We start from the raw sequence: 22,476 nt of genomic DNA on the forward strand, positions 1-22,476 counted from the left end.
CGAAGAAGAATTGTGATTTGAGTTTTTAACATTAATGGATAGTTGGGAAAGAGGAAAGATCAAGAAAATGTTTTGAAAATATTTTTACTTATACTAGACGATATGGAAAAAATATTTTATAGAAATAAAATAATTTCATATTACGATGGCTGAAATGAGCCGAGTGCGAATAAAATGACAATGCGTGTGAAAACCGCGCCTCTAACTTATACTATTCTCCTTACTGTAATAGTTTCTGTGATATTCCTTATATCCGTAGTAGTAAGCATTATTTCATTATCAAATGGTTAGACTCTAACGGAAACTCTATCAGACAACCTCATCCAAAACGTTGTTTCAGATCAATGCAATTGTTCAACGGCCAAGGTGAAATACGAACTTGTACCACAAAATAGAAAAAAATTGATAAGTAATAAGCACAAACTCGCAGTATTAGTTCCTTACAGAGAGCGATTCGAAGAACTTTTGGAGTTTGCACCGTATATGAATCGTTTTCTTGACAGTCAGAACGTCGATCATGACATTTTCATTTTAAACCAAGTGGACCAGTTCAGATTCAATAGAGCCTCACTCATCAATGCCGGATTCCTGCAAGTCAAAAATGACTACGATTATGTGGCCATGCACGACGTGGACTTGCTGCCTCTGAACCCGAACTTACGCTACACTTATCCAGAGCAGCCTCTTCATTTGGCAGCCCCGAATTTGCACCCAAAGTACCACTATGAGAAGTTCATCGGAGGGATTTTACTGATTAACAGGTACTGTATGGCATTGAAGACATTTTGGGCCATTGTTATGTTTATTAAAAGATTTAGATTAGAAGGGTTTCAATTGTCCAGAAAAGATTTTCTCAATTATATTATTTGTCTGACGAAGAGATGAAAAATAACCTATGGTGTTACTACTCTTTTAGTAAGCAATTGGAATTGGTGAATGGCTTATCAAATAGATATTGGGGATGGGGTTTGGAAGACGATGAATTTTATGTTCGCTTGAAGGACGCTCGTCTCAACGTTACTAGGCCTGAAAATATCACCTCTGGGGTCAACGACACTTTCAGGTAACTCAGAAATACTTATCTCTATCATTCTGTTTTCGTATATTGTGTAAATGGTTCTAGGCACATTCATGGAAAAGAAAGGAAGCGGGATTCTACGAAATGCTTCAATCAGCGTGAAGTGACTAGACGGAGAGACAGACACACTGGCCTGCACGATGTCAAATTTGACGTTGTCAGCCGTAAAAACATGGAAATCGATGGGGCACCTTTGTTGATAATAAATATACGTTTACATTGCAATCGAACCGCTACGCCGTGGTGTGATTGCTCTACAAAAAAGGGGGACCAGAAAGGCTGAGGCAAAAAGTAGTCTCTCCAGATTTATAAGAGTATAATTTTATCTGGAAATGTTTTCCTGGAAAACCAATTGTTTTATCTCGATTGCATTCGTCTTGTACATGTTGTGCAATGGCGTGAAATTAATATTTTTTCCTGTATGTCTTGGTGTTGTGCAATAATTTGAAACTTTTAGTATAATTCTTCCCTTGGTGCCAATAAACCCTTGAAATTACTTCACAGGCCATATGTACGAGGTGATTTCAAAGCTATTGATCATAGGATATTATTAACTTGATTATTTTAGTAAATCCCTTTTAAATAGTACACACACTTTAAACTCTCGAATTATTTTTTAATGGTTATACAAATGTAGGACATTTTTATTAATTTGAACAGTGAAACCTTTTATTACTGTTTCACGAAATGAATAAAAAAATTTTATCAGTTCACAGCACTTTTATTACATTTTCCTATAAAATACAAAACTATTCAAAATTGCTCCTTATGTATAACAAATTCGTAAAATATAAGTACTCCAAAAAACAAAACAATTTTAACAAAGTCAACAGAAATTCATAAGTATTTTGGTAATGTATTTATATCACTCGCAATAAATCTCTTGAGAGCCGTCTCAAAAAATATTCTAGAGTAATTATTAGTTCTTGAGCTCATTACTACTAAAAGCTACAGAGATTTATCGCCATGAAAGGGTCTGCGACAGCCCTAAAACGACAACAGGACCAACTACAGACATGCAGGGCGAACTAGAGATGCCTGAAACAGAGAAACAAACATGCTAGACAAAAAATTCGATAGAGTTCATGAAAACCTGCCAAAAATTATTCAAAGGTAAATAAAATCATATTTTTCAACATCAAAACTGCAAATTCTTGTAAAGACACAAATCTACCAAAAAATGATGACACAAAACAAACAGAAGTTGCTTTAATATTCATTGTTGAGAAATCCAAATTATTTTTCGTGTACAATATACAGATTCAGAAATGGTGAGTCAATCGAATCAAGCCAGTGCCACAAGGAAGCCACCTAGGCCCCTCCTTGTTCAATATCTTCATCAATGATACTGAAGGAATAATCAGATATTTAAAGTTTTCGCTGATCTTAAAATCATTCACCGTATCATCAACAAACAACACTGGGAATGTTCAAAAGGATCTCACCTGTATTGCCAAACAGTGCCCTGAAAACTAAGCGAAGCTGAATGTGAATGCTGTCTTTTATCGATCACTTGAACATATTTGGTTATAACTTTGGTGGCAAACTTCTCACAAGGACAAACATCGTTCGGGATCTTAGTGTTCTTTTTGCCACCAAGGTTGATTTCCATTTCCGCTATGAACAGGTTGTCAAAAGGGCGACAAAAATGCTAAGCTTTGTGTGCAAGAACGTAAGAGAATTCTCTAATGTTGATCCCACAAGAACTCGTTATTATTCATAAGTATTAAGTTTACATAAGTACTTCTGTATACTTTTTAAAAAGGTTTTTGTACTTTGGGTGCTACCCGTTAGATATATAAATAAATAAAGTTCTGAAATATGTCTTATCAGCACCCAAAGAATGAATCAACATGTAGAAAACTTGCTCTCAAGAAACTTTTGCAGTTTGCTGTGAAAAAATAGGATTTTGGACATTTCCTTTCATGTATATTAATCGATTAATTAGCCAATTACTTTTAGCAGGCAGAATATCAAGGGCATCAAAAATTTCAACATGCAAAATAAACTATTGTCTATTTAAACTAAATAGTTGTACACATACAGGCACAGTGTTGGGAATTGACAGGTTTCAACATGCATTTCCACATATACACAGTGATAATATTCCATTTCTCAACTTTCAGTATGAAACTAAGCAGTAAAGTTCAGCACAATACAGGTAAAATGCAGGCTGCGATTAATCCATCCCACATCAGCCAATAGCTATTACTTTGAAGATTTTTAGCAGGTTAAAACACATTATGATGAGCTCGGGTTTAGTTTAAACAAGTCAATTACTTATAATTCAAACACCCTGTATAGCTAATGTAACCATCGATATAAACGATTCACAAGAAGTATGCAGTGTTGAAATTTCAACCACAGCAATAAATGGCTATGTTGTAAATTGACTAATAACGCTATCTACAATTCAGGTGGAAATCTTAATAATAATCATAATAAAAAAATATTATTGGAAAATATCGTCACTATGCCTAGATAAATAGGAATTACAGTGCTCAGTACAGTTCTGGAGAAAATTTGGCCAGTGATTCAAAAGTCACTGATGGAAGAATGGCAATAAATCAGAGGCGAAAACAAGCTTTACATCGATTTCCAAAAACCGCCCATCAAACAATCGTCTCAACGTCACTGATAACCTGAATGCCGTGCTTGGTGAAAATGAACTTGATGAGGTTTTCGTCACAACTCTTACACTCTTTCAAGTTAGTTTTGGTAGAGTTGCAAGTGGTGTTGCTTACCGCATCGATTTCATCAAAATGCGGATAGCTTTTCGATGTTTTCAGCGAATCATCCTCACTATTACCTACCTCTGGGTCCCTGCCGTCGTCTCTTATAATTTTGTGTTCCCCGGAGCTCTCTGTGATTATTTTCACTGCCTGGCCGGGGTGTTTCAAGCTGTTCAATAAATTAGCCTTCGTGATATCTGGAGAAGGCTCACGTCTCGAAAAGAGATTGTTATTGCATATATACATACAATTAGTGGGACTGGGAGACCCCATAGTGATGTCTGTCGGAGACGGAGTGAGGAGAGGCAAGTTGTTGTTTGGAGGAAGTAGGTACTTACTGTTTTCCAAGGAAGGCAACAAAAAACAAGGTTATTTATTAATAATGAAAGAAACATATAATGTAACTTACGTCTTTTCTGATCCGAAGAGATGGAACTTGTGGATGTAGTTTATGACTTTGCCGGGAAGGAGGTACCTAACTGATTCTGACCTGCGGAGAGCTGTCCGGATTTTTGTGGAGCTAACTTCATTTCTTATCCACTCCGTCACAATGATTATGTTAGCCTAAAAAATAAGATTCGTCAGTATACGCATCAACTGCTTGCAGTCACTTCCTCACCATGTATTTTGTGAGCACATCAGAATTGTAGATGAACTCTACAGGGTTTGTGTTGGATCTTGTTATAACTACCAGTCCGTATTGTCCAACTATCTCTGAAATCTGAAAAAAATACTTCCTTTACTTGATTTTAATGTGTGCTGTGCAATCCATGTCTTCAGATTCAAATAGGAGTATGAGAAAGCTTGTACTTTAGCAAGGAGAGACTTACGTCTTCATCTGCCCACAATCCAGGCACTGCAAAAGATTCTAGCAAATCTGCCCCGCATAACAGTTTTATTTTAACCGGATCATTATTTCCATTTTTTACATTTTCCGGTATCCAATCTTCGTCAGCTTCGTTCATATTATAATTGTTTGTAAAACTGGTTTGATTAAGTACTGCATTTAGCTGATTCTGAAATGAAAGACATCAAACAAATGGACCTTCATCTTTCTATAAGTACCTGGTGATGCTGCAGAACTTGCTTGGTCCGGGTCCAAGTTTCTTGTTTTGATTCCCAATCGGACAATTTTACCCAGTCGTGGTTCTGCAAAGCAGCTCGAACCATACCCAGCCTGTGAGTCGAAGACTCCAACTCTTTTTTGCCATAAGCGTCGTGAACTGGAGATATGATTCCTCCGACAACTACGTATGTGCCCATTCGATGCAGATGATCTCGAGCAATTTCTGAAAACGCAATTTATTATACAAATTACTCTGAATACATGTATAATGCACCAATTACCAAACATCCTCAAGTGCATGTTTGTTGGGGGATTAAATGATCCGCAGGCCAATAATATAACTTTGGATGGGGCCATATTTGATTTAAGAGATTGAAGGATTTTCCTGTAGATATTGAAATTATGTGTTAACTTGTGCTAGATTTCTAACTCGTTCATACGTATATTAATGACGTTTTCAATAGCGATGAGGTATTCCAATCGAATACAGAGAATCGATTAAATGAATCATCGAGCGGGCATTGGGTACTCTGAAAATTAAAAATCAATTTTACAAATTTTTTACAAAGTGAGATGTCAAATTTGACACATGACATAAACGTCATAAAGTGTGTGAAGTTGGATTTTCAGTGAGTTAAAATCACCGACATAACCTAAAATCAAGGTTATGTCGATGGTTAAAATTCATGGACAAAAAATTATGGTAAAAGCTATCTCTCTCTCTCTTTATTTTGGTTTTGCTATCTTTGTAAAAGAAATAAATCATGATTGCAAACATAAGCGATACAATAAGTATACAATGTCAAATGAAGTAAAAAGCAATACGATAACGAATAATTCTATGTATGTCTAAAAATGTATAAAAATCATAATAACAAAATCAACATATTAAAATAGGAATGTATCAGAAAAAATCCTCGAAGTATTCTTCACGATTATAATAGGATTTTTCCACTAAAAGTTTCTTCACTGCTACTTTTTTTTAAGGCAAAACACAAGCACTACAGGAAAATCCTTAGGGTGCCCTAAGAGCGGTGCCTGTGTGAAAGTACCAATTTATATTGGAATTGCGGAAGTTAACTACGTTTATGTTTTCTCACTCGGGGTGATCCGGAACAAAAAAGGAGTGAAAAAAAAACAGACTTGAAGTATTCCATCCTTTTCTAATATTCGAATGTGAATGCTCTTTTTCTAAAGACCGAATCATCAATTGTGAATCCATGCTTAAATGTCATAACAAACTATAAGATACGAGGTATCTGGTATCTGTATTAGGTATCAACACAACAGTGTCATAATATATTTCAGATTTTCAGTATTCTAAGGCAAAAGAATAGGAATCTTTCCTTTAAATTTGAGGATATATTAATCGGTGCGACTAGTTATCAAATTACCTGCGTTACATATCCAAACAAACATTATGGAAAGAAATAAATCCGGTACGGGAACAAGGGGCCCCAAAGCAAAAATTACCCAGCAACTTCCTGATTCATTCATAGCCCTTGGTGCTAAACAGTCTACTCCACGAGATGACACTAAAAGGTCTGGGCCTCTCCCAAAAGTTTCTGGGAGTTCCCATATCTCGTCGAGCTCAAGTAAAGGTATGTAATAAATGTGTTAAATGTTTTACGGTAACATTTATTTTGGTTTTCATTGTAGCTCCAGTAGATAAACTCAAAAGGGAGGCCACATCTTCAAGCCTGACCCCTGTCAATCCAGCGAAGAAACTGAAAGGAAACCTTCCGGGAACACGTCCAGGTATATCAGGGGCTGCCGGATCCAGCTTGTTGTCTTTGGATCGTTTGGGAGGTGGATCAGCAGGTGTGGAACCTTGGGAGTCGATGGTCATAGACTGTGATATTAGTGATATGTTTGAAAATGTTGGCGCTCAGATTTCTAACGATAATACAGAGAAAGCTGTGAGTGAACTGCTATTAGTTAGTTGATTTTACATAATAATGGACAAGAATAAATAATGGTGAAAGAGATCCAACTATTAAGCATATCAAACTGGGTTTAAAAGTGGTACAGATGTCAAATAAACTAAATGATCACATCTTCAAAAAACACACTTTAATGTGAGACTTTCAATAAGAAAATCTCAGGACACTAAAGTGAAAAAATATGAGCATTTGGTGCTTCTTCTTCGGAACATGTTTTTTCAAATAATTAGTCTTGAGAATACTTATAATTATTCTTCATATATCAGTGTCAAAATTGGATTTATCCCGTTTATAAATAAATGAATTCATTGTTTCAGGTTGGTTATATATTGGCTTTGATAAAGAACCTAAAGAATCAAAGGTCGAAACCCTGCAAGGTGGCGTACACAGTGTTTTTCCTTGTAGGCACTTGCAAGCCCTCTTTGTACACTAACGAATTCGTTGTGAACGCTATACTGAGTGTCTTGAGGAGGGACGTTAATGCTGGTCTGAAAGCAATAAATAAAAGCAATCCATACGTCCACCAGATATTTCTGAATCTGTTGGCACATGCGTATTCTGAAGTTAATAATTGGCCAGAAATGTTCGTCAAGGTAAAATTAATGTTGTCAAGGAATATAGTCCTCGCTTGATACAATTCACTTTCAGCTTTATGTGGAAGACGCCGTCGGGGACAGAGTTTTTGTGGACAGTCCTTTTTGCAAACCTTTTGTAGACAACATAGTGACTGCATTCAACACCAAAATTCCCCCCTCGTCGTTGTTGAAATCAGAAACTTGGACATCCGCCACTAGAGACACATCTAGTCCTTTGACGATAAACAGTATTGACGAAGATGAAGGTAACGGAACGTTTTTTATCTAGCAATGAACTTGAATATATTTTTTGATAGTTTTCAGTGAACAGAGAGCAATTGTAGATACTTGGCATTCAAAGGTTTATCCTCGCTTCACTCAAGCGCAAGAGAAAGTGGAGCAAATCGTACTGGAAGCCATAAAGGAGCAACTAGCTAGGCGGCAACAGCCTGAAACGATCACAAAGAACTTTGTCCGGTTTCTCAGCACTGCCTGCGGGCTGGTGGAAATCCGTATCATAGCGGTTTCCCGAATAGAAACGTGGTTGCACAACCACAAGCTGATGAAACCGGCTCAAGAACTGCTGGCATACCTGTGTTTCAACTGTTCGACGGTTTCACAGAGAGACGTGGAGGTTATAGCGCAACTGAGTAAGCTACGTCTGAAGAACAAACCGATGGTTAATTATTTCAACAACTGCTTGAGGGAGATGGTTTTTTCTTTTCCCGAGAATTTGTACCCTCTGATGAAGTACACAATTTACAATGAACTGAGTAACACCAGGAACACCAACAATTTGATTGTAGTGGGGGCCCTGTTCCAGGTAGCTCCAGATGCCAGTGCGGAAGCCTTTGCTGATATATGTCTGGTAAGAAACACATACAATTGATGATTTAGCATCGAATTTCATGTCGTTGAAAACACCCATGAGTCCAAAAGTCAATACCAGTAATATCGATAAAAATTATTGAAATATCAATTTCATATTGTGGGGTTATTTTTTAAAATGAATCGCCAACCTCTTCAAAACAATTAGTAGTGTGAGTGTCAGAGCAGATCCTCGATCATAAACGAAAAATAAATTCAATATCTGTCATCTACCTGTTCATCCATTCGGGTGGTTTTTGTGTATTCAGCTTTTTCAGATTCAACAAGTCCTAACAAATTGAAGATGAAAAAACTCTTTCATTACTATCGGTTTAAAATTTCTTGACATGTAAATTTCCAACACGTTCACACACCATAACATGAAGTATAAAAAGTGATGAAAGATGGAAGTTTCTGACAATATTTGACTTATCACAACATGACATATGCAGGTCTACCCATACCAACCTAAATAACTAATACCCCAAAGGATGGCACCATAAATTTTAATTCAATAGTCTTACGATCATATCTTCCTCGATTGTCTAAAATACAACTCATTTATTATATATAAAACATGTAAGTAGATGACAAAAGTAACATGCATAAATTAACTTGAATATCGTGAAGGACATGAAATGTATACAGATAACTACTACCTCAAAACACCCTGCATTTATTTGCATCTATCTATCTATCTATCTATCATCTAAAACTAATATCTTCATATAATGACAATGTTGAAAACAATTCCAATGTTGATTTGAAATCTCAGACCAAGGTCTATAAATATTGACTTCAATCCTAGTAAGTTAAAGTCTGATTTATATAATATTGTTAAACTCAATAGATTAACATTTGAAACCTTCGAAATAAATGAAATATCAACACAACATGGCCTTCCAGATCTCCTCATCATCCAGACTTGACTCCAATTGAATTAGAACAACTTATGTAAATTAGAAATGAGTTGGGTCCAAAACTGAACCTTGTGGAACTATACACTTGATAGTTTTCAATGAACTTTTTTTTTCCTGTATATTGCTGAGATAATTTCAAAAGCATGATGCTGATAAAGATTAACTATGAGGTACTCTGCTGGTTACATATAAATGATTCTGGCCTCTAGTATTATATGTATGAATTCGGTTGACAGTTATAACAAACTTACCCAAGTATGTTGGAATCAGTTTATGTATCTTCATCTGGAGTACCTCAGGGGTCGAATCTCGGACCACTTCTGTTCTTATTATTTATTAATGACCTCAGTAATTATGACGATTGTAATAAGTTATTTTTTGCAGATGATTTAAAAATATATTTACCTGCCATAAATATACTCCTATATTATCAATGATTAATATTCTGAATTGGATGACAGTAAAAGATAGATTACAATATTTTTCTATGATATTCATATTCAAAATACTCACTGGAAAAGCACCACATTATTTCAATGAGTTTATTACATATAACCATCAGATACACAAATACGATACAAGAGGAAGAGATGACTTGGTTGTCCCACGAACTAACCTTGCAAGAACAATGAATTCTATTTTTCACAGAGGACTCCTGGAGTATAACAAGCTTCTTAATGAAATTAAACAAAGTAACACCCTTCAACTCTTCAAACGCTCCTTATCTCAATATCTACGGGCACACTACTATTCCAATTGAGTTGTTCATCATTTTAATAATCTCTTCATCATCTACTACTGCTATGTTTTACCCAATATATTCCATTATATAGGGTCTTATATATTTCAGTTTTTTTGTAATTCTGTTTAATAACTGATATATTTGTATAATATTTATGTATATTAGGATATCTACTTCAAATGAATCTATTTCTAATATTTTCGTACAGCGCCATCTGCCCGCGAATAGATGAAGCAATAATGTCGGTGATTCTGTCAAAAACAGATTCCGAGCTTGAGAGTTACAAACAAACATACATACTTTGTATATAGATTAATATACAATGATACATACATACAGGGGAAGCTAATAAAAGCGTGTAAAATAATAATAAAAACTTTTTAATTTTCTGTTATACTTTTTTTTATGTTATATTATTATATTATAATTTTGTTATTGATATTCTCAAATTGTAACTTTGTAATTATAAGGATCTATATTACTTTTTAACATACCTAGTTAACCCTGTAAATGGTTTTCAACTCTTGGGTAATGAAGGCTATTATTATTATTATATATCATTTTATAGATACTGAGCATTGTTGAGTAAGTCAGTCTTTGCTCCACAGTAAATAACTATAAAGTTTCTACCATCAATGATTCTTTGTACTATATTTATCGTGTATTTTTGCGTTGACTCATGCGCATTCTCTCATCCTCCCAAATGTAATATTTCTTGCGCCGTGTTCCAGGAGCTGCTGCTGAACAAAGACGACTACCTGCGCCCCCTGCGCGCCCTCCTCAAAGAAATCAACCGCGTGCTGCGCCACGAATTGAACCTGGCGAGCGTCGCGCACGCTCTGCTGCGCGAACGCAAGGAATTCGCGGCGGGCGTCGCGACGCACGAGTTCCGCGACCGCGTCTTCGCCAGCCTCGCCGACCTCGGGTGCATGTGCATGCTGCTGTGCGTGAGTCCGGCGGTGAGGGACGCCGCGACGCAGGGCAAGCGCGACGCCGCCGTGCTGAGGGCCTTCCAGGCGCAAGTGAGCAACGTGCAGAGAGAGTGCGTCACGTGGCTGCACGACTCGGCGCTGCGCGTCTTCCGGCCGGGCGTCGCCGAATTCGGGCACGCCCTACACAAGGTGCTCTTCCTCGAACAAGCCGAGCAGTACTGCAAGGTGAGTAAAATATTTCAGTTTAAAAAAGAATATCGGAGGTCCAAGAGTCACACATGCAACCGTAAAAAAAATTTAGTTTCTGTGAAAATGTGACAATATAAGTATGATATTTTTAGGTAGACTCTTGGCCGGGAGAAAACGAACGCAACCTCTTTCTGCGGCTGGCTAGCGAGGTGCCTCTGCTGCAGACCACCCTCTTGCGAATCCTCCTGATCGGCATATCAAAGGAGCACCCCGTCTCAGCTCAAGAAGTGATAGACATAACGGACCAGCTGATCAAACGCGTGGCCAACCTCTCGCCCGACTGTGATCCGCCCCTCGTCGTCGACAAGACCGAGATAATCGACTTTTTCTTCAATCTGTGCAGTTACAATTACCACGAGAACTTCACGCTGCCGCCAGGTTACGTGCCTCCCAAGTTGGCCATCACCAACCTCTACTGGAAGGTGTGGCTGATGCTGCTTATCCTGGCAGCCCATAATCCGCATGGCTTCGGAAATATAGCCTGGAGCAAGTACCCAACGTTGAGGATGTTCATGGAGATGTGCATTACCAAGTAAGTGGTGAGTCTCGAGGACTTGCTTAGTATGAAACATGAAATATGACCATATGCTGGAAGTAGTTTTTTTCTTCAACAGTAGCACTTTTTATTTGTTTCAGTTACTTTTCTTTCCCTCCACCTACGATGACGACTCTGGAAGAAGATTACCAGACTAAGGAGCAGCAGATCCTCGTCCTGGAAAAGCAGACGATTCTGGAATTCGAGTCGCACCTTGCGGCCGCTAGCACGAAAATGGAAATAAACGAGCAGACCAGCTTGCTGCTGCCGCAATGCATGGAACTCAGACCGCAGGGCGAAGCTAGGAGACCCCCGCAGTCTGTTTTGGACCAGCTGCAGGCGCTCAACAATTCGCACAGGCTCGGGCATTTGCTGTGTCGGTCGCGGAGTCCTGATTTCCTTTTGGATATCATGTCTCGGCAAGGGAATACGGCGCACATGCCTTGGTTGGCCGAGCTAGTCCACAGTTCTGAAGGTGAGCAATGGACTCAGATCAACAATACAATGCACTACAATACTATTATGTTTTTTCATGGTTTCTCAAATAAGTGTCATGTGACGTAAATATATATGGAAAGAATTTTTTTTTCACTCTCCACTATGATAGTTTATGACCTCTCTCCCTCCCTCTTCCCTTTCTCCTCCTTCCCTCTTCCCTTTCTCCTCCCTCCCTCTTCCCTTTCTCCTCCCTCCCTCTTCCCTTTCTCCTCCTTCCCTCTTCCCTTTCTCCTCCCTCCCTCTTCCCTTTCTCCTCCCTCCCTCTTCCCTTTCTCCTCCCTCCCTCTTCCCTTTCTCCTCCCTCCCTCTTCTCTTTCTCCTCCCTCCCTCTCCTTTCAACTAATTTCAATGTTTTGACATGTTGATTCAGTAACACGTATATCTCATTTTCAGGAGTGCTGGCCCATCTGCCGGTGCAGTGCCTCTGCGAGTATCTGCTATCAACAGCTCCTGCAGAAAAACTAACGAAACACGGCCAGCTTCTCGCCCACCTGCGCACCGTCGTCAACGGCAACGACACCCAGATGGCGTGCGAGGTTCTGGAGTACCTCTTCAGGCGGCTGACCTCCGACCACGCCCCCAACCGCGCGCAGGCCAGCAGAGGCCTCGGGCTGATCCTTGCGCCCCCGGAAGACCTCGAAGCAGCCCGCGAGGGCGAAGACACTCAGTGGCTGACTCGGTTCGTGTGCCGGTTCGCGCACTTCTCTCTGATCAAGCCAGTCGTGGCGCAGTTCCTGAGACAGGCCTTGCAGATCGAGACGAACCCCTCTAGGGTGTCGAGCTACATCGACTTTCTGTCGGTGCAGCAGCAGGCCGAGCCTTTCGTAGAGCTGAACGAGCTCATCACGGATCTGTCTTCGGTGATCATAGAAAGGCATAGCGTCGCTTCGTATGTGCTACCCGGAAGGGATTACGGCACGCTCAGGAATTTGCTGCAGATCTTCTATCTGTACACGCAGAAGGCGAAGGAGAACGGTGATGAGTCGTACACGATTAACCAGACGTACGGGAACGATTACGTTATAGGTGAGGATTTTTTTCAGTGTAGGTTTTTGTTCTTTCACTGTACTTAGGAAAAATGGAGAGTAGACTTTTCTTGGAGTGTTAGTGGAACTTGTTATAATAACCAATTATAGTAGATGAACTATGCCGGTTCTATTACACCGGAAATGCAACTAACAGAAGCAATGAAGTACATAGAGCTATGCGTAACCGTCACATACTTGACCAACTGCGCCACGAAAGCGCTACACGAAAAGCGTTACGCGAAAAAACGTTACGCGAAAGCGCTACACGAAAAGCGTTATACGCAAGTTGCGTAACGTTTTTTCGCGTAACGCTTTTCGTGTAGCGCTTTTGTGGCGCAGTTGGTCAAGTATGAGACGGTTATGCATAGCTCTATGTACTTCATTGCTTCTGTTAGTTGAATTTCCGGTGTAATAGAACCGGCACAGTTCATCTACTAACGCTGCACACCCTGTATATCACGATGGTAGCCAATTTTTTTTCCTGTAACGCTGGACGCCATGTTTTTTTTTTAAACGCTGCACACACTCTGTATTTCATGTCTTTTCCATCAACACTCTGTATACCCATTTATTATTGTTCTCATTCCAAACGCGCTCGAATCGTTTCTTTCAAACCGCGATAATGCTGCTAGATTCTCTGTCGTACACCGAACAACAACTAATCATGTGACAAATTGCTACGCTCTCATTGGCTGTGCCATGAAACCGGCATAGTAGATCTACTACACTATGAACTATGCCGGTTCTATTACACCGGAAATTCAACTAACAGAAGCAAACAGTTACGACAATAACGATGAAACGATGACGAATAAACGCACCCAAAACGATCGAAAACGCACGAAAAACGGTCGAAAACGGTTTATTCGTCATCGTTTCATCGTTATTGTCGTAACTGTTTGCTTCTGTTAGTTGAATTTCCGGTGTAATAGAACCGGCATAGTTCATCTACTAATTATTGACAAAAAATGGTTGTCTTTTCTAAAAATGAAACCAAACATTTGTTTTCCGGAAGATAGAATTTTATTTTCTGGTTATAAAATGTATGATAAGTTCAAAGATGTACTCTAGGATAGAGAACTACCTGACGATGATTTAAAAATGAAGAATATTTTCCATAGGCATGTTTGAGGAATCATCCGTATTTTAAAATCGTTTTTTTTTTTCCTGAAGTATCCTGGGCTACGGGCGAACAATGCGCGATGCAGCCTCTCGTCATCCATGCCACAATCGTCCTGTTGACTTACGGCCCTCTCGATGACTTCAAGGCCTTCGACCTACTTCTGACCAGCTGGTTCCCGGAAAACATGGAACATCCCAGAGCTTACTCTCCCGATACCTCCGAGACGACTTCCTACCTGCCGGACTGGATGAAACTGAGGATGATAAGGTTATATAGAATTTTTTTCATAATTGTTATTTTAAATGAAATTTGGAACTCGTTTAAATGTTTGACCTTCGGAAAAAAGTAAGTAAATAGTCTTTATTGAATAGAAATAATCCTAATATTCACAATACAAAGTTGTAATTCTACAATAAATGATTATTGAGTAAATACTATATCAAAACAATACAATGAATGAATCCATGTATAAATTTATAACAAAATACGTTATTAACAATAAACAATGTAAGATTGAGATAATACAAATATCAAAACTATACAATAACTGACTCAATTCAGCTGAAAATCTATAATACAATATAACTACATTCATAACAATCACAGATATTTTGAGAGTTTTTTCTTAAACGATAAAAGTGTATCACATTTTTTAATTTCATTTGGAAGGGATTTATATTCAACTAAACCTCGTATGAATAGTGAGTTCATACCTTTTCTGGTATCCAGTCCTTCTATCCACATGAAAATTGTTTGCACTTCTAGTACAGTATTCGTGGACCTAATAATATTTAATAAGTGAAAACCACAAGTGTCAATAGTATTTTTTATTATTTGATCATTCATAACATCATGTATATTACCTTTATTTTCCAGGGTAGCAATTATATTTTTAAGTTTCTTTATACTTATACAGTGTGCAATATCATTTTCTGTTTTCGCAATCACTACTCTATCTCTAAATTCAAATTTCATGACTATTTGTAAATGCAAGATTTTCATTTCGAATCAACTGTTTTAGCATTTTCCACATTTGTTTACAATCTCCATAATGGGAATCAATCGCATTTTTGTAATAATGTTTTCTCTTCAATCTTAGACTGTTATTAACTTCATTTCTACATATTTTGTAGGTATTCCAAAGATTTTGTTTTTCCTCCATGTTTCTACTACACTGTCTAAATTTTGTATAAGCATTATCACGATTATTTGCCCTTAAATAGGTAAGCTATTTCTAGTATTTTCAAATGTTTTTACTGGGCAAATTTCATCAACAACTTTTTTGTAATTTTTTGACATTGTATCAAAAACAGTGTTTACATCTAAGGCTAAAGATGCAGTGCATATTATTCCGTTACAGTAGAATAAATATCTATTTAGATATGGAGCTACCAAAACACATGACATTAAGACTTTTGCCTAAGTAACATATCCAGATTTTAGTTTTATAATTGATAATGGGGTCAAACCCGAAACAGGTCGTATAAATAAAATTTACCACTGGTAATTAATGAATTTATCATTATTATCATCAGGTCAAACGTGTCTCGCCTCGTCGACGCCGCCATCGATAAGCTCGAACCGCCGAAGCTCGTCCTCTTCATCCAGTCCTTCGGCATCCCCACGAACAGCATCAGCAAGCTCCTCCACACTCTCGACAAGGCGACCATCCTCGATCCGAAGCTCGTCGTCGACTCCGTCCTGGACAAGACGTACATGATCCAGCTGGTCGAGGTGCAGAACAAGAGGGGCGCCGTGGGGGGCGAGACGTTCGTCAAGGCCATCGAGATGCAGGTGCCTCCCGTGCGAGAGATCGAGATCCAGGTCGACGTCGAGATCAGGAAGCAGATGCCGCCGATGGCCAAGTGGCAGAAGGTCGCTGCGGTGAATGATTCGGAAGTCGTGCATGGTTTGAATAATCTGTTCAATCCCAACGGTTCCGGGGACAGAAACTTGATTATATTGTCGCTGATTAAGGTGAGTGGTTTTCGGCAGGTATGTATTGAGTTTTTCGTGTTTTTCGCAGGTCAGAATATGTGGAATGTTCGGTTTAACAAATTTTATTATACCTCCAACGTGTGTGTCTCTGGACACGCGACAGAAGTGATAACTAAAACTAATCTGAGTTGAACTATTTGATATTTAAATTGTTTAACTTGAGAAAAGCTTAGGTTATTACTTGAATTGTATGCATATACAATTGTGTGTATGTACCATTATACAATTTGTGTAGCTACCATTATACAATTGTTATTTTTGCTGAATTAAATAATACTAATAATGTACATACACAAAATTAGTATCATCATTTTTAAGCCACGTTTTACATAATAAAAAAAAAGTTTAATGTCTAAACAGGAATAAATCCCATTAACAAGACATATTAATATTATCAACAAGCATGTTACAGTTTATATCTGCCTATATACACACAATACACATACATATATACATACATACATACACATAAACATGAATACAATACTAATTTATCAACTAGAAACACCTGAAGAGAGTAAACAAAAAATAAAATAAAGTAAACATTTAGGAGAGTTGAGCAAAAAATTAGGTGAAAACTTGTGTGCAGCAAGCTAGGAGAGTAATTGAAAAAAAAACCTTAAGTCAGATATAGAGCTAACAAGTAAAAACATAGTTCAGATGTATTACAAAAAAAACAATTCAGCAGTAATACAGTAGTAGTAATAAGCTCACATGGTAGAGTAACTTTCAATTTGGGCTCATGTATTTTGACTAGAGTGTAAAAGTTTCTTAATGTGGTTCTTAACTTGACCAATAGGTTCATAATAAAAAATTAAAATATATGGGATATCAGGGATTGTTTTCGATGGGATTCAAAGTTACTTATTCAACAGAAGACAAAAAACTAAATTTGGAAAAGAATTGTCAGATGAACTTATAATTGAGAGTGGCATACCACAGGGTAGTGTGGTAGGTCCATTGCTTTTTATTATTTACCTAAATGATATTAATCACATACCTGGAGCACACTGTATAAATCTTTTTGCAGATGATACATTGGTTTATTGTTTATATGAAAATTTGGATCGGCAATTGTTGAAATGAATAGGTCTTTAAATAGCATTGCAACAAATTTATTTATCAATAAACTGAAACTAAATGTCAGTAAAACAAAAAGTATGATTTTGACATCATCTTATAAGTATGATCAAATTGTTTGGGCTAATGTTAGCATTGAAATTGTGACTGAAATAAAATATTTGGGTTTTATAATTCATAAAAATTTGAAACTAAACAGTCATGCTGATTTTATTTGTAAAAAAATATCTAAAGAATTTTTTTTTCTCTCTCGTATATGTAAGAAAGCGTCTATGTATGCTAGGTTGACTCTTTTTAAAAGCCTAATACAACCTCATTTTGATTTTTGTACAACATTACTTTTTCTACTTGGTAAAAATAAAATAGCGCAATTGCAAAAGCTTCAAATTCGGGGCATGCGATTAATATTGGGATGTAGCCGTTACTCAGCAATTAAATCGATGTTACAGTGTCTAAACTGGTTTTCAGTTGAAGAACGTATATTATATATGGCTATGATCGTTATATTTAAGCTGCATAAAGGATTGCTACCCAATTACTTTCAAAAATTCTTAATGAGAAATAATGAAGTTCATGATTACAATTCGAGAAGAAATAACAATTTTTACATTAATAAAACTAACACTAAATTTGGAATGAATAGTATATTTCATAAAGGCTTAAAAGAATTTAATATACTACCACAATTTGTAAAAGAATCTAATTCAATAAACTAATTTAAGTCATCATTAAAGAAGTATATTAGTGACAGCTCTTTATGATATTTGTAATTTTTTATTTTTTAATGTGAACTAACCTAACAATCTATAGATATGTTTGTATATTTGTTTTCCTTGAAAGGTACTTTAAAATGTTATTATATTTACTTGGTAATGTCGTGAGGTATTTATGAATTTGTATTTTTCTTTTTTTTTTATATTAGGCTTGCCTACTTAAATAAATAAATACAAATACAATACAATAAATGTCGAGATTTTCACAGAGTTGATTGTAAAGGTTGCTCATTGCAACAACTGGTGACTTGAGTGATATGTTTGTTCTAGAATTTGGTAGATAAAAAGTCAGTTCATTTCTAGAATTGATTCGTGGAACGTGAAAGTTGAAGTGGGAGAGTAGTTCGGGACAGTCAATCAGATTATTCACTAGTTTATAAATGAAAATTATAGAGTAGTAGGTCCTTCGGTTTTGAAGGGATAATAGATTAAATTTATTCAGTAGTATTCTGTTGTCGATGCCTTGTTCAGGGTAAACTCCTTCTAGCTTGTACTTAATATATTTCATGAAGCCTCTATGTATAGACTCGATTTTGTTTATGTGGACATTGTATATGGGTGACCATATGAGGGAGGCATATTCCAGCCGAGATTTGACGTATGCATTGAAAAGAGTTAAAAAACTGTCTCTGCTGCGAAAGTTCTTACAGTTACGATAAATGAGCCCTGGCATCCGTTTGGCTGAGCATGTTAATTTGTCATAGTGGATGGAGAAACTCAGTTTGGGGTCAAATGTGACACCAAGATCCCTTTGATGAGTGCTTATTTCAAGAGGTGTGTTATTTATACAGTAATCATGAGAAATAACATTATATTCAAGGGTGTATTTTGAGTATTTACATTTGTTTGTATTGAGGGGAAGATTATTTTCGGTACACCAATCGTACAAAAAGTCAAGGTCTTTTTGTAAAATCAAGCAGTCCTCATGTGATGTAATGGGCCGAAAGATTTTCAAATCATCAGCAAGGATTAAGAAATTGCTATTACGTGCTCGCTGGTTAGATTTTTATAATACTGTCAACAGTATATGTCTAACGTACACTAAATACTGAGAGTCTGTCCGACGAGAGAGGAGGAGCCTGCCTTCTGCTGACGTATGCGTGAGAGAAAGAGAAACCTGACAAACTGTTGCCATTACGAAGCAGTTTACCCTCCCATAAGAAGTTTTCTCTTGAAAAATAAGGTGAAAGTTCAAATTTCGCGGTCTACGTATATTCGATTAGCGATTATTTTATGTTGGTATACTCGTCTCGAACATATGTTCACAGTTTCAGCTGTTTAGCATGTTTAGTTTGCTGGTGAGAGAGGGATGAAATTTGGAAATGTTTAGCGATTGCGTGTTCGGCGATTTTCTGCTATCGTAGAGCCAGGAGAGCCAAGACCAAAAAAAGCACTTCAAGTTTGATAAAATGTCAAGGTCTTGGTCTTGCTTGAAGTTAGGCGCCGCTTGCTAGAAGCAAGATTGAAGAGACTTATGAAAGGAGGGCGTTTAGCAACGATTAAGGAGATAAAAAACCAAATCGCTAAGAGAACTCAAGGACATACCGAAAGTGGAGACTTCTTTGAAGGGACAAAATATAAATTTATGAATAAATATTTCTTGAGAAAAATGAATATTCACCTCAATTTTTGAACAGACCCCGTATATTCACACATGACAACAAACTTTTTAGGTTTATATGTTGTTGATTTTCTTTCGTTCGATATGCACATTTCGAACTTATGCAGGAAACTGTCTTCTGGATGTTTTCCAACAAGAATCATATTGACAGAATTGAGTTTTCCTGCATCAAAAGCTGTCTACTTCGTCTGTATATATATTTTGTATATTAGGATCATCTCCTACTTGAGAAACTTTAATTTAGCAATTTGAACTTGTTTTTTAAGTTATATCACAGATCACAAGTTCTAATGCAATATACTGTCTTTTGAACATACCCTCAGTTGACAACAATGAAAAATTTACCAAACAAGAATAAAACTGTACCAGATTTTTGACTGTACCAAACAAAGGATATGTTCAAAAGTAACAATTTCCCAACTGTTATTAATAAGAATTTCATAACGTGCTTCAATTATTCAGTAGTATGGTTGTTATTAAAAATTGCAGAATAAAAAAAGTATTGTTTGAGGTGATATCTTAATTTCACCATAATAATCTCGTATATAGAACCGGGTGGGTTTTTATTGATGATTTTGGAACACCAAAAAAACACTTCTGGTGACTTTTGGAACATATCCCAAAATAAAATCTGAGTGAAGTTTGACAACAACTCATTTCCATTCCAGAGTGTCACTTTGAAGAAAAACACGGCCGATTTGGTCTTCAACTTCATAAAATCCATACCGATAAACTTCACTCTGCCCGTCATCCTCAAGTACAACTCGATATCAACGCTGTTTCGTCTCATCTTTACCACTTCTAGTGCTTCCCCAGAAAAAACCGCCATCGCATCACAATTCCTAAAGTTGATACCGGACAAAAAGTCTTGCGTCGCCGTCGTTCTCCGGCAGTTTTTGAAGGGAAGCGGCATCGATATGGAAGACGTGAAAATGGAAGTCGATCTAGAAGTAAAGATGGAAGAGAAGCCGGTAGCTCTGTCTGGCCATTGCGATGGTATGGGGGGTGAGCTCGGGAAGATGCTTCTGGAAGAGGGTGGCTCCAAGGCTGAGAAAACGGGACTAATGATCGACTGGCTGTCGACCGTTGAATTGGAAATCGCAAATTCCGACAAACATAAGTTGCAGGTAAGGCTGTTTTATATTTCATGGAAGATCTTTGTGAATCTTCAGTTTATCTTCTTGATTCATTCAGAGATGGATCCATTTTTCAATACAGATGCGAGAAAAACTCAATCTTCAAAACAGTAGTAAATTAATCAACGAGCTAGAAATGTCTCCATCAGTCGTGAGAATGAAGTTTGTCGATGTGAGTTGAAGGCGAGCGTCATACGTCATCGAAGCGAATAATGGCCATTTTTCTATGACTTATACTAGGAATTTTTTCAAAAAACATTTATTTATGAAGGATATTCTGTATCAAAATAATACCACTAAATTTTTCATAACAAGAAGTAATTTAAAGAAGCGTTCAAAAATATTTGATTTTTTTTTTATTGCCTTCAGTTAGTTACAAATAGTTTGAAAATTGAGTGGAAAAAATAAAACTAATATCGGAGATATGACCCGAGATTTTCAGATCCTTTAACACTTCAACAGTTCCTATTATCAAATCGTGTCTGAAGACTGTAGACTGGGCTAAGAAGAGATGCGTACTCACTAGAAAATGAATATTTCGAAACAAAATCTTGAAATAACCATCTCTCCTAACTACCTATACAGTGGGTTCTGGTAAATACCTGTCGGATAACAACTGTTTCTCAGGCTGATACCATGTTGGATATTGAATTATATCGCGAGACCGCCCCGAATTACATATTTTTTATTAAAATAGGTAAATCCCGCAAGAAACTTTTATATCATAAATTATGTAATATAATTTTATGGATCCGATTTCATTCAAAGGTTATTTTCTTCTTTTTCGAACATGTGAATGAAAGCTTGTTTTCAAACTTTTTTTTTTCTTTCAATTAATTTTCACAATTCAATTTTGCGCTAAGTTCAATGTTTTATTCGTTTTCAAAAGTTATTCCCAAACCCAAACCCCGTTATTGTTTTGACGCTCGCACAGGATTATTGTGACGATAATGACTTTATTTCTGACACTCGTACTCCATTGTAACGCTCGCACCCCATCGTAACCCTCGCATCCTATCGTAACGCTCGTACCCCATCGTAACGCTCGTACCCCATCGTAACGCTCACACCCCATTACGACACTCGCCTTTATTTCTGACGCTCGTACTCTAACGCTCGCAACCCATCGTAACCCTCGCATCCTATCGTAACGCTCGTACCCCATCGTAACGCTCGCACCCCATTACGACGCTCGCACCCCATTACGACGCTTGCACCTTACTGATGTGAAGCTTGCACCTGATTATTATTTCAACGCACGTACCAGATTGTTTTCATGTTAGTTTCCGATTATGGTAAAACTTTTCTACCGATGATAGCGCTGCTCAAACGATAAAAAGCTGATCGGAATGACTGAATGTTGAACATAGGTTGTATTTTTGTCTTGGTGTTTTTTGTTTTGAGCTATTCTATTGTGAATTTGTGATAGTAATGTTTTAGGTGCGAATATTATAGACATGAGAAACTGATGAATAATTGAAATAAATTACTTTAATTCACGGGGAGTACAAGAAACGTCAACAATATATGATAACGGCTGAAAGACTTAGTTTTTGTTTTTCCATCTTGGTTCAGTTGCT

The 22,476-nt window shown here is 37.3% G+C and overlaps 3 protein-coding genes across 5 annotated transcripts in view; 2 read left to right on the top strand and 1 right to left on the bottom strand.

Annotated features, from left to right (window-relative positions):
* On the top strand, window positions 1–1,789 carry beta4GalT7 (beta-1,4-galactosyltransferase 7). Its single transcript, XM_023173366.2, has 4 exons — window positions 1–286; window positions 341–761; window positions 917–1,063; window positions 1,124–1,789. The coding sequence occupies exons 1-4, from the start codon at window positions 175–177 to the stop codon at window positions 1,359–1,361; spliced, it is 918 nt and encodes a 305-aa protein (XP_023029134.2). The 5' UTR covers window positions 1–174; the 3' UTR covers window positions 1,362–1,789.
* Nmnat (Nicotinamide mononucleotide adenylyltransferase) lies at window positions 1,779–8,645 on the bottom strand. Of its 3 annotated transcripts, none has more exons than XM_023173365.2 (7): window positions 5,158–5,486; window positions 4,876–5,099; window positions 4,641–4,826; window positions 4,430–4,531; window positions 4,220–4,374; window positions 3,892–4,147; window positions 1,779–2,116 (listed from the first exon to the last, which is right to left on the bottom strand). In XM_023173365.2, exons 1-7 carry the CDS (start codon window positions 5,231–5,233, stop codon window positions 2,087–2,089), a joined length of 1,029 nt encoding a protein of 342 aa, XP_023029133.2. In that variant the 5' UTR covers window positions 5,234–5,486; the 3' UTR covers window positions 1,779–2,086. The 3 variants fall into 3 exon arrangements, with proteins under 3 accessions (XP_023029133.2, XP_023029132.2, XP_023029131.2); XM_023173364.2 differs by lacking the exon at window positions 1,779–2,116 and adding an exon at window positions 8,496–8,645 and having other exon boundaries at window positions 2,154–4,147; window positions 5,158–5,406; XM_023173363.2 differs by lacking the exon at window positions 1,779–2,116 and having other exon boundaries at window positions 2,154–4,147; window positions 5,158–5,489.
* IntS1 (integrator complex subunit 1) overlaps window positions 6,100–22,476 on the top strand; it is a 23,559-nt gene continuing 7,182 nt past the window's right edge. Inside the window, exons 1-12 of the mRNA XM_074175470.1 lie at window positions 6,100–6,477; window positions 6,536–6,795; window positions 7,137–7,412; window positions 7,468–7,660; window positions 7,712–8,262; window positions 10,655–11,080; window positions 11,197–11,636; window positions 11,741–12,114; window positions 12,531–13,163; window positions 14,339–14,555; window positions 15,824–16,265; window positions 20,429–20,887. Coding sequence (XP_074031571.1) covers window positions 6,297–6,477; window positions 6,536–6,795; window positions 7,137–7,412; window positions 7,468–7,660; window positions 7,712–8,262; window positions 10,655–11,080; window positions 11,197–11,636; window positions 11,741–12,114; window positions 12,531–13,163; window positions 14,339–14,555; window positions 15,824–16,265; window positions 20,429–20,887 — 4,452 coding nt within the window. The 5' untranslated portion in view covers window positions 6,100–6,296. The remainder of the gene's footprint in view (window positions 6,478–6,535; window positions 6,796–7,136; window positions 7,413–7,467; window positions 7,661–7,711; window positions 8,263–10,654; window positions 11,081–11,196; window positions 11,637–11,740; window positions 12,115–12,530; window positions 13,164–14,338; window positions 14,556–15,823; window positions 16,266–20,428; window positions 20,888–22,476) is intronic.

Source organism: Leptinotarsa decemlineata, unplaced genomic scaffold (genome assembly GCF_025532065.1).
Source record: "Leptinotarsa decemlineata unplaced genomic scaffold, Ldec_3_MD MMD2_tig00001064_RagTag_RagTag, whole genome shotgun sequence".
Taxonomy (NCBI): Eukaryota; Metazoa; Arthropoda; class Insecta; order Coleoptera; family Chrysomelidae; genus Leptinotarsa; species Leptinotarsa decemlineata.

What these genes read in the sequence shown, in the direction of transcription:
- beta4GalT7 (XM_023173366.2), top strand. Translation starts at nt 175, where the DNA reads ATGACAATGCGTGTGAAAACCGCGCCTCTAACTTATACTATTCTCCTT. An exon ending in CATTATTTCATTATCAAATG is followed by an intron (nt 287 to 340) that starts GTTAGACTCTAA and finishes ACGTTGTTTCAG; the next exon opens with ATCAATGCAATTGTTCAACG. An exon ending in GGGATTTTACTGATTAACAG is followed by an intron (nt 762 to 916) that starts GTACTGTATGGC and finishes CTACTCTTTTAG; the next exon opens with TAAGCAATTGGAATTGGTGA.
- Nmnat (XM_023173364.2), bottom strand. Translation starts at nt 5,233, where the DNA reads ATGGCCCCATCCAAAGTTATATTATTGGCCTGCGGATCATTTAATCCC. An exon ending in ATGTGCTCACAAAATACATG is followed by an intron (nt 4,375 to 4,429) that starts GTGAGGAAGTGA and finishes CTTATTTTTTAG; the next exon opens with GCTAACATAATCATTGTGAC. An exon ending in CTCTTCGGATCAGAAAAGAC is followed by an intron (nt 4,148 to 4,219) that starts GTAAGTTACATT and finishes CTTGGAAAACAG; the next exon opens with TAAGTACCTACTTCCTCCAA.